Source organism: Crinia signifera, chromosome 9, assembly GCF_055691185.1.
Source record: "Crinia signifera chromosome 9, ASM5569118v1, whole genome shotgun sequence".
In the NCBI taxonomy this organism is placed as follows: Eukaryota; Metazoa; Chordata; class Amphibia; order Anura; family Myobatrachidae; genus Crinia; species Crinia signifera.
In genome coordinates this window covers 3,686,847-3,699,113 of record NC_139225.1, presented here as the reverse complement: position 1 = coordinate 3,699,113, position 12,267 = coordinate 3,686,847, and the positions used below count along the sequence as shown (strand labels likewise).

The window sequence follows — 12,267 nt, the reverse complement described above, 5'->3', positions numbered from 1 at the left end:
CCCGGCAGGTGCACAGGTGCTTATATTACTCATTGACACAATTTAAAAGACCCACAGGTGGAGCTGATTATTTCACTTGTGATTCTGTGAGCAGACCGGCAAAACGTGCACTGTGTGGGGTCCTGAGGACCGAGTTTGGGAACCTGTAGTCTTGAGTTATGCAGACAATTGCAATGACAACGTTTCTATCAAGAACGTTCTTTTTAGTAGTTTAGCCTAAAACGCCACAGAAACATCTCTAGCCATTACTGTAGGTAACAGACCAAGGCCGAGATTTATCAAAGCTTGGAGAGAGATCAAGTACCAGCTCCTAACTGTACAGACCCCATGTTGGGATTCCGGTATCTGTATTCTGAACGTCGGCATCCCAAATGTATCCCCCTCTAGGCAGGGGCGCATCGACGAGAGAGAGAAAGAGAGAGATACCGGTTTGGAACCTTCCTTCCCTCCAACAAGCCATAGCCATAACTATATTGTTACTGCTGATTCCAGGCGGCATCGATAGAGTTGGTGCGTGTGCAGTCTGCTGATAGATGCTCGGCTGCGCGGACATCAGTACTGCGTACAAATCACCGCCTTACTGTACAGACATATTGTATCTCATCATCAGATGGACTCTGGGAGTGTAGGCCTGCGCATGTAATGTCACCAGTAGCATACCCCCCAACATCTGGGTATCCCTAATTGGTGGGACCGCTCGTGCGCCCAAAAAGGGGAGTGACCTATGGAAAGGGACATGGCCTCGAGTGATTCTGAAGGGATTCCCAACTGCCCCCCCTTCAGGCTGAGGGAACTCCCAACTGTGCCCCCCCCTGCCGCTAGACACTGGCGGCCCTGGGCGGGCCACGGGAACGGCCCCAAAAACCAGGACTTTCCTGCGAAAAGCGGGACAGTTGGGAGGTATGCAGTCACACAATGCTCCTTTGGGAATGTTTTGGATGGCCAGGATATCTTTGTGGGCCCACTGGGACCTTCTGGGCCCGAGGAAGGCACCTAGGTTGCCTTGTGGAAAAGCCACCTCTGCCCTGGCTGCATTGATATATTAGTGCTGCTGCTTCTATGTAATGCTGCTTTCCCACTGCCTACCCGGGTAAAGACCCGTTTTTTTTAAACGGGTCTTTACCCGGGTAAGAGCCACAAAGACCCTTTCCCACTGCAGCTTTTAAACAGTAAATTACCGTTTAAAAGCAGTAAATGTCCCATTCACACTTACCCGTGTAAACCACAAAGCAACACGTTTAAACTCTCTAGTAAACCTTGCCTGTCATTAAAAACATCACATGCACCAATCAAGTTCTTAACCTTTATTATTATTTCTAAATACCGTTTAAAACCCTTTCCCATCGCCAAAAAAACGGCTCTTACACGGTAAAAACACTGCTTTTTACCCGGTTAACAAATACCGGTATTTGTTACCCGTGTAAAGCAACCTGGAGCTTTCCCACTGCAGCTCTAGCCATTTAAAAAGGCTAAAAAAACGGCATTTTACCGTGTAAAGCCTGCAGTGGGAAAGGGGCATAAGCTGCAGTAATAGCAACTCCATCCACATCAAGTACAGTAACACTTTCATTGTCCAGCTGCTGCACACCTTCCTCAATACCATACAGTTCTAATTAATTCCACTCCATCACACTGCTTGCCTCCACTGGCATCTACAAATCCAAAGGAGGTGACAGGTGACATCACAGCGCAATGATGGCTGGTGATGTCACCATGTTATCTAATGAGCAGTAGAAGCAGGTATTCAATGTTTAGGTTCTGATGACTCTGCAACAGATTAACCAGGTCCTTATAATTGATGCGCTATATGAAGGATGTGTTGAAAAGAATCATCCACTCTCTTCCTGATAATTAAATGCCCTGTTCATTTGCCCCATATACAGATACTATGTCGGCATGTCGCCATTCTAGCCGACGTACACTGTAGGATTTCCCTTTGGCAGCTCCAGTGCCTGGGAACTCTGAGCCGAGACATTACTAAAAGTCTGGCTCTGACGGCAGGAAATTATTTATGAATTAAAGATCTTAAATTAGTTCCCACTGTGAGGGAGAAGCACTTAAAATTTAGAGGGATGGCGCAACAAAGCGAGATCCCGTTCCCATAATTATCACACAGAATGGCACAAAAACTTGTTCATTAATCAAATTAAATATTGAGCGGCAAGATGTCTTCAATCAGAATTTCACAGGCTGCACAAATGAGCAATATGATCGTTTTCTAGTCACATACGCACATTCTTGTGTTGTTTAAAGTGAAATGAACCCTGTTTACATGTTAGGTTAAAACCTATGGTACAAATATGTATCATCAAACCGGGGTCATAATGATGGGATTCAACAAAAAAATGCGCAATCAACTTCCTGTCCACTGCACTAGGGAGTTATGGCAGTGGTTCCCAAACTGTGCGTCTAGGCTCCCTGGGGTGCCTCGGGACACTTGCAGGGGTGCCTCGGGTTGGTCGTCCAGGACTAATTCAAATTATTTATGATCAATTATTTCTGGACAAAACCAGTGCTGGTGGCTGCCAATCATAATATGTGTACAATCAGAACCAAATCCTGCCCTTTACCACATAACTGACCCTAAGAAGCACATATAAACACAATCTAATTAATTTGATATATATTCTTTGGGGCCTAGGGGTGCCTTGGAAAAATTTTGATACTCTAGGGTGCCGTGATTAGCGGCGACAAAGTACATTCCCGGCCTGTGGTAGTGTGCACTGCAAATATGGCGCCAGAAGCCTTAGTTTAGGACAGTAGAGGCAAAAGAGCAAAACAAGTTTCAAACCCAATGACATTCTCATCATAATCTCAAACACTGCTGTGATTTGCCTGTTCAGGCGGAGGCCATGATCAAGCCCCCAGACCATACACTTTACTGGGGATTATGGGTAGTGACCCATGTTCTTTTCACCCAGTAGGCTGGTTTTACCTCCTAGGTTCGAGAGGGTAAATGGTAAAAATTTGGGAGTCTCCTGGACATTCCATACCCTCCAACTGTACCTTTTTGGCAGGTACTGTACCATCTTTTTTTTATGGCCTGTACCTTTTTTTTGAGTCTCCAACTGCCCATTATACCACGCCCCCTTTCCAAATTTGTACCCGTTTTTGCGCTTGAGATGTTGGAGGGTATGACATTGTAGGAAAGAACACGTGCACATACATCCAGTGTCTGCATCCTATAGTGCACATGTACAGAGTGGGGGCAGCTATGTTGTATGCTGGCCCCAGCCTACCACCCCATTTAGGGCTAACGGCATCACATCGCGCACCACATGCATTATGTGTCCAATGAATGGATCGCCAGTATTCTTATGAAAATGATCTTGTTCCATTCTGAATGTTTCTAACAATTCAGCTGACAGGGTCATCTGTAATTTTTGGTCAGCAATTGTCATGATTTTTAATATGGGACAATCACATAAAAAAAAAATGAATTTAATTATGTATCAACATAGTTAAAAAAACAAACTATGTAAAAAAATTGCCGACATCATATTAGCCTGCGGTAAAGAGGGAATACAAATCTAAATAACATACATACACACCAGCGGAGACTAACGGGTGCTTCTAGTATCAGAGAGATTATTCCTTATTATCATTGCTACATTCTCCCACGTTACACTCTGGGCACCTACTACTGAGACACTTCTATGCTGTACTGAGAGAGGTTACGGTATAGGGGACAGACAATGTCTAGGTAGACAGTCACTAGATCCACCACTAATGATCCTCAGTGCGTCGAGCATGGTCTACATGAATAAGGTCGACATGTTTTTTTTTTTAAACGCTGGTTTTTCATACTTTACTATCCAAGTGGGCAAAGAGTGAGAATATAATAAAGTATGAAAAAAACACCTTTATAAAAAAAAAAAAACATGAAAAACTCATGTAGACTTTATTCATGAAGAACATAAGCTTGTGTTGACATTCGTTCAGTGTCGACCTAGGGTATGTCGACCATTCTTAGGTGCTGATCTAGTCACTGTTGACCATAAGTGGTCGACTAAGACATTGTCAACCCAGGGACCGCGTACCCTGAGAGATAACATGTGACCCAACACTGCCAAGACAGAGACAGCAAATATCCTACATACTGTGATCTACTGGCGCCATCAAGTGGAGCCAGCATGTAAATGCAGTTTGTGATCTAACTACATTATTCATGGACCTCCTACTGTAAGCGATAAGGATAGTAATGTCACAGGGGAGATCCATAAACATATATACAGTTTCAGCTCTGATGTTGTTAATATTTAAATTATTTTTGGTTTCTTCTCATCAGAAAGTGCTCACACAGGTCTCTTTATAGAACATTCTATTAATAAAGAGCAAACCTCAGTATTACGCCTAGAATGTCGTCCTGGCCACATATTTCCACAGTCATTCTGCGAAGATCAGTAAAATGCACGAGACTTTGCTTTGTGTCCAACCTCACCCATTAAGTAGTGTCTATGGGCATCAATAGGCATAGTTTAGGATAGGGCACCCATCTTATACCTAGGGAAAGCTTTGATCTCATGCATGACAGTAATGCTGCTTTCAGACCGCAAAACTGGCTTTGACTAGGTATTTTAAAGGTTTCTAAAAACGGGTCTGCCAGCTAAAACCCCTTTCACACCGCATGTCTTTAAACGGGATTTCAGTGCAGTTTTTGTTCCTTCACAACACTGAGCACGTTCTAACCCATAGAAAATAGTGGAAAACAGTCTGAAACGTGTAGGACCCTGCTTTATTACCGTTTAGAAATACCAGTTCAATAGAAACGGTAAATTCACTTTCAGACGGCACAAATTACCGTTTTAAAACGGCAAAATAACGGGTAAAAAGTGCGGTCTGAAAGGGGCATAATTGTTCTGCTATCCCCATATTAAGATGAGGACAGATGATAGCAGAAGGACATTACTGGACAGAACAATGATTTATTATATGAATTAAACCATTTGAGAAAGAAATATTTATTTACATTTTGAATCTTTTGTTTGTTACTATACATATTTATAAGCTATTTTTGTTACTAGTTATATGTATTATTGGATCTGGAACGCCAGCTTCTATATTAGCTGTGCATTGACAAATCCGTATTCCGTACAATTCACTCAAAGTATCGCTCGGATTATCTATGGGTAAATAAAACACACACTTAGATTTATGTATTGATAAAGACCAATCAGATTCTGATTATTATTTATTTAGCACCTTCTAAAAGATAATAGATACATTCTGATTGGTCCCATCTTAGAAAATTTACCCCTTAGAACAGATGTCACAAAAAAACTGTAACACTGAAATCCTCCTGAAATATGAAAAAGTCACAATAGGGGACAAGAAAGGGTCATCGGACTACGTGGACGCCCGTCTTTGTGGACGTGCTGGGTATCATTGAACATTTAATGGGGATACGCACAGGACTCAGGACTTTACAACAGTAATTAGTATTCACCCTCCTACAAGTTTCACAGAATACACTAGTTTCCATAGGCCGGTATGTCTGAGGCTTTTAGTTCGTCAGCTAAGCTGGTTTATGCTGGTTGTCCTGGGATGCAGCTAGCTACAATACACAGAAGCCATGATGTATCCCGGGGCAACAAATATAACCAGCTAAATCAGGGCCAATGCCAAAGCTTAGGATACAAAGCGACACACACTAAATAATACATGAAAACACATACACAAAAGACATAAGGCAAAAGGGGGCAGATGTATTAAGCCTGGGGAAGTGATAAAGTGGAAGGAGATAATGCATCAGCCAATCAGCTGTGTTTGAAAAAAATTAGTTAGAAGCATTATCACCTTCCACTTTATCACTTCACCAGGCTACCCCAATGGGGCAGATTTATTAAGCTCGGCAAACTGATAAAGTGTCTGGTTTTATCACTGGCCAATCAGCTCCTACCTGTCATTTTTCAAACCAAGCCTGTAACTTCACAGTTAGGAGCTAATTGGCCGGTGATAAAAACCAGACACTCTATAACTTCACCGAGACTAATAAATCTGCCCCAATATTCCATACAGCCCCAATAACTTGCATAGTGTTAGCCCAGTACAACTGAGTCCACCCCGTCCGTACAAGCTGCAAATTAGTCGCACGACAAGCGCTGATGTTTTTGTGTAACTGACACATTTCAGTGTGCATAGTATAAATGGGTGTGGATCGTTGGGTCGACAGGTGTCTAGGTCAACATGGGACAAGGTCGACAGGTGTCTAGGTCAACATGGGACAAGGTCGGCAGGTCAACAACGGGTTTTTTCACTGTTTTTTTTACCCGAATGTCGACATGGACACAGTTGGAAGTCAACCGCAGCCCCTAGCACCGCTCGCTATGCTTCGGGCACGGTGTCTCGCTGCGCTCGGCACACTGTTTTATTCTCCCACCATGCCCTTGTGGATGGTAGGGCATGAAATACCGCCTGTCGGCACATGTCGGCTCAAAAAACAGTGAAAAAAAAACATGTCGACCTAACGCATGTGTCGACCTAAACCCATGTCGACCTTCACCCATGTCGACCAAGAACCCTGTCGACCCAACAGTGTCGATCTAATGACTGTCGACAATACGACCGTATCCCATTATAAATACACTATGACCACCTCAGACCCTATGCACACACTGGGGGTACAGGCAGATCATTTTGCTTTCAGAGATTTACAGTTCCACTAAGAAGAGAATAACAATGTCCTGGGATTAGGATAATACTATAATTGTATACTAGAGGTAGGTAGCAGGATTACAGCCATGATTCAGGTGTAAAGTAACACGTCAGGACCTGCCAATTAGCGTCAATGTGCAGCTGGAATGCCAGCACCAACACCCCTCATTGCCCCTAAATAGTGCACCCCCCTGACTTATTGTAACCATCCGCTACTTCTTACAGATGGGTCTGGTTTGTACTATTTGGGGATAGGTTGTGCTGTAGTTCTCTCTAATGTCATGCCAGTCAAACGATCAGCGAGTGCTTGTGGAAACAGTGATGCCATGGCATGCTGTCCTTAAACAACATTGGTCACATGAATGTACGCACTGTATTATATTTTTAAATAAGTATTTGATGTGTGAAAATGGTCCTTTATATAACACAAAGTTCATTTGTCCAAGTTGTTTTATTCTGTTGCCAATCGTTCCGCCTAACGTTACGGGTATTCCAAAGACAAAAAGCCAGAAGGAAGAAAGGATTCCTCAGTTTCCTTTATACAAAGACAATGACAAACAGATAAAAGGAAACAATTAAATACAAGTATATCATTCATACATCAATTGTAATACGCATTATGATATGATTCACTTGCAGTCTTGGCCCCTTTATAAAATGCTTGTTTTCATGGCACTGTATAGTAGTGGGCGGAGCCACAGTGACAACCCACCACTGCAGCCACCATGCCCCAATGTGCCGACTGGGTTGCTGTCCAGTGGCGTAACTATGGAGGGTGCAGGGGATGCAGCTGCTATGGGGCCCGGCTGTTCGGGGGGCCCAAGGGCCCAGCAGGGAATCCCCTGCACCCTTTGAAGAAGTTTTGCTCATTTTTTTTTTTATATATTGCTGCAGGCAGCTGTAGTCCCGCGCATCCTCTGGCGAGAGGGAGATGCTGAGCAGCACCGCAGTAGCCAGTGAACATTGTTCCGCGATCCCCTCTCCAGGGCCGGCGCTACCCACTCAGCAGCTCCTGCAAAGCAGGGAGGCGCCATGCTGAAAAGGCGCTGTCTCCCTCCCTGCTCTGCTAAAGCTGCCTTAGCCCTCACTGTCACTGCCTCCTGCACGCCGCCCATGCAGGAGGCAGTGACACTTTTTAAATAATGGTCTGGGTTATGTGCCTAAAGGTGGCCATACACGCTGCAATAGCAGCGTGCGATGCGCGCTCCCGCGGGCATCGCATCGCACAGTACAAAAAGTATGTGCTGCACATACTTTTTGTACTGCTTTCGGATTGCATCGCACACACATTGCATGCATGCCGTGCGATGCAATCTAGCCCATAATGTATGCGATTCTCGCAGCATGTATGGGCACCTTTAGTGACTGCAACATTTTGCGGACACAGCACTAAGATGGTGTATGCATACATGTACATGCACCAGAGATCCTCCATAGGATCGCATGTTGCATACACTCCCACAATCGGGCTGCAGCTTGTTGCAATGGTAATGTGAAAGGGCGCAAAATTTATGGTTTGCAGGAGGGCGCCGGACACCCTAGCACCGGCCCTGCCCCTCTATCCCACAAATGCCACCATCCAATGCTCCTCCCGCAGCGCTGTATAGAGGGAGACCCGCCTGAGCAGTGAGCAGCCGCGGCCAGTGAACAGCAGTTCCACGCTCCCCTGTTGAGCACTGTTGCTGCAGTACAAACACTCACCCCGGCGCAGTCCCATTGTACCTCCAGCGGCACCGTCTCAGTCCCACACTCACAAATCCAGCACCACTGCTGCTGTCCATTGCTCCTTTTTTTTGGGTAATTGAATTACTAAACACATTTTTGGCTTTTATATACAACACCACCTAAACATCTCATCCAAGTTAAACATTAGTTCTCTTGTAAATATGAAGGGAACAAATAAAACAAATGAGCTGCCAGGAAAATGATTGAGAATAACGGCTCTAATACAATATTCTACTGCCCTCTAGTGGATTTATAATGGTGTTACGTATCAGAGAGAAGGGGGGGGGGGGGATGTAAAAGGGTGAGAGATTCAGAAAGTGAGAGATTTGGGAAGAAATCTACAGGTTTTTTTAAAGCAGCAATCATTTACACTGCAAAATCAAACTGGCTCTCGCAGTGTAAATGATTGCCGCATTAAAAACACTGGAGATTTCTTACCAAATCTCTCACTTTCTGAATCTCTCATCCTGTGACATTTCACCCATAGACTCTAAGTTCAAAATGTATTTACCAGTTATTATATAGCGCACACATATTCCACAGTGCTGTACATATATATTATTACCAGTTATTTATATAGCGCACACATATTCCGCAGCGCTGTACAGAGACTATTATTACCAGTTATTTATATAGCGCACACATATTCCGCAGCGCTGTACAGAGAATATTATTACCAGTTATTATATAGCACACACATATTCCGCAGCGCTGTAAAGAGAATATTATTACCAGTTATTATATAGCGCACACATATTCCGCAGCGCTGTACAGAGATTATTATTACCAGTTATTATATAGCGCACACATATTCCGCAGCGCTGTACAGAGACTATTATTACCAGTTATTTATATAGCGCACACATATTCCGCAGTGCTGTACAGAGGATATTATTACCAGTTATTATATAGCGCACACATGTTCCACAGCGCTGTACAGAGGATATTATTACCAGTTATTATATAGAGCACACATATTCCGCAGCACTGTACAGAGACTATTATTACCAGTTATTATATAGCGCACACATATTCCGCAGCGCTGTACAGAGAATATTACTACCAGTTATTATATAGCGCACACATATTCCACAGCACTGTACAGAGATTATTATTACCAGTTATTATATAGCGCACACATATTCCGCAGCGCTGTACAGAGAATATTATTACCAGTTATTTATATAGCGCACACATATTCCGCAGCGCTGTACAGAGAATATTATTACCAGTTATTATATAGCGCACACATATTCCGCAGCGCACACATATCATGTGGCGTCCTGGCAAGGGTCATCTGTTCCGTGCACTGCCTGCTTGGTGTCCTTTTGAGCAACACGCAGGTGGCAGCCTCAACAGCAGGAGAATGGAGAAGTCCACTTGAAAGGATGTTGTTAGGTGAGGTGCAAACTTTAGGAGCTCTGTCATTATTGTCAAACCCACACACAATGATTATGTGGGTTTGGGATAAGAGGTGGGGATGGGGAGGAGATATATCAGTATACTGGGTCCCAAGATTTCTGTTGCCAGCTGTGTCTGTGATGCAGTAATGCTAAAAATAACACCCTCTGTGCCCTAAAACACATTCCATTTATTAACAATATTTATTTAGTAAAGAGCAGGATTTTTGCGGCTGCACTGAGTGTTGGGAAAGCAGAGACGCTGCTCTGAAAACTCCTAAACATTTCTACAATATTATTAAATTTGTTATATCCAATGATCAGGGCCGCCACAAGAACTGTGGCGCCCCCCCCCCCCCCCCCCATGTGCCTGCCTCCGCCTCACCATTACCATTACATACCATCACCTGGCTCCTTCAGCCTCCACTCTCGGTCAGGTCCGGAGCGCACACTGCAGCCTGCAGAGCGCCGAGCCCCTCTGTGTCCTAGGCTCGGCACTCTGCATGCCTGGCTGGGGGGCCGCTGGCGCTGGGAGGTCAAGGAGGTGTGCAGGTGCCCTGGGGGAGAGGGGTTGGCACTGCTGTGGGCAGCTGCCTGGGCCCCTCCAGAGGCCGGGGCCTGGGACAGCTGTACCCAGGGCACCCCCCTGTTGTTGGCGGCCCTGCCAATGGTGGGTTTTACCTATTGGCTGCAGCCCCCAAGTAAAATCCGCCACTGTAGTGAAGCCAGATGCAGTCTGCACTGGCTCCACTATGACTGGCAGGGACTTCCTATTGGAAGTCTGACCTGCCAGTCACCAAGGCAGTCCCATTGGGAGGTGTTCCCTCCCTCCGGGATGCCTCTATGCGCTGCTGTGCAGCAGTCCATATAATCCGGGGTCGGTCCTGCTCATGCGCTGGTCCCAGTGCCGGTCATCTGTATTGTGATTTCACTTCTATGGGCTGTTGCAGGAGCAGCCCATAGAAGCTGGCTACATGCGCAGTACTGAGGTCGGTACTGCGCATGCACCAGTCCCGACATCTGTCATCAGCATACAGGCGCCAGGAACGCTGCAGCGGGGAACAGGAGGAGCAGCTGTGGCAGAGGGGTGGCGGCACTAGTTATACACCTTTCACATATGCAGCTATATCCCGGGTTACATGAACATGCATCAACCCACGATCTCTGCATGTGTGAAAGGACAGCACCTGGGGCTGCGCTCCGGATCCACGACCATGTTCCCGACCAGGGACCCGGCTTATTCCTGGGCCACACGTCTGAAAGCGGCATTAGTTATTCTGTTAGAACACATCCTATTATCACATGATTTGACAGTAATTACATTGTAAAAGGAAACCCCAAGGCCTTTCACTGATTTATAACCATACGGATAGCAGAACAACTTATAACACATATTATACTCCCTAACGAAGCAAGAAGTACGCTTACGAAAGCTTCTATTAATGTTGTCCATAGCAACCAATAAAATTGGATTAGTTGCTATAAGTAATACCACAAATTTTCATTTTTAGGTTTAGTAAATAAATCGCACTGTGCGCCAAATGTAACAGGGTATGAGAAGCAGAAAGTGAGAGACTTTGGGGTCAGGTCTGTAGGCTGGGTGTGGCAGAGCCTCCTTGAACTGCAGGCGCTGCAACCCTCTTCCCAAAGATGAAAGAGCCCCTTCAGGGTCAACACACTTGAACTCCGACGACGAGGTGAAAGCTGCCGTTCGGTCCTAGTGTCGACGACAACCACCAGCTTTCTTCTCCAATGGGTTCGCCCGACGGACTCATCAAGCGTTGTTTCTGCACATGCGTATGGGCGATTATACGCGGGCAAACGTCTTCGGCGACTATCATAGTTGCGGGTCGATGCCTGCCAAGGACACGCAGCTAACATCACAAGACGTTCCTCTTTGGCGGACAGTGTAGACTGAATTTTATTTCCGAAGGGGAGAGAAATCATTAGATCGGGGATGTGTTCTCGGACACATCCCCTCGCATGTTACCAACGGGATGCAGGCGGTCATTTGGCGGGGTTGCGTTAAACCACTCGCTAAGGAGCAAACGACCGCTGCTTAGTGAGCGGCAGTGAATCAGGCCCATTGTCCGACGCGCACAAAGACATATCTATGGTATGAGGAGAATAAACCCATATTCACAAGATGCTGACATTACTTTGGCCAAGGATGTCTTACCTTCTGTAGGAGCTGGTTATTATGCATTGTGTCTCTCACCACCCCGAACCTCTCATTCTCCATGGCCATGGTTCCCCCAGCACTATCTGCTTCTGCCAGGTAGGTGCACCCTGTGCTGCCCTGACCCCCGGGGAAGATCTGCCTCCGCCAGGTACGTGCCACCTCTCTGCCTCCAGGCAACCGGCTTTCTCCAACTCACCAGCGGACCAGCCCACAGCGGCCTCCTGGGGGGGAGCGTCATTGGAAGTGCATGCTGCTGCCCCCGTCACCGGACACCCCGGCCCCAGTGTTGGGGTATCTGCGCAGCCA

General features: G+C 45.8%; 1 protein-coding gene across 1 annotated transcript in view; it reads right to left on the bottom strand.

Annotated features, from left to right (window-relative positions):
- The window catches only part of CFAP77 (cilia and flagella associated protein 77), a 164,012-nt gene extending 151,745 nt beyond the window's left edge, over positions 1 to 12,267 (bottom strand). Inside the window, exon 1 of the mRNA XM_083160923.1 lies at positions 11,959 to 12,267. Coding sequence (XP_083017049.1) covers positions 11,959 to 12,027 — 69 coding nt within the window. The 5' untranslated portion in view covers positions 12,028 to 12,267. The remainder of the gene's footprint in view (positions 1 to 11,958) is intronic.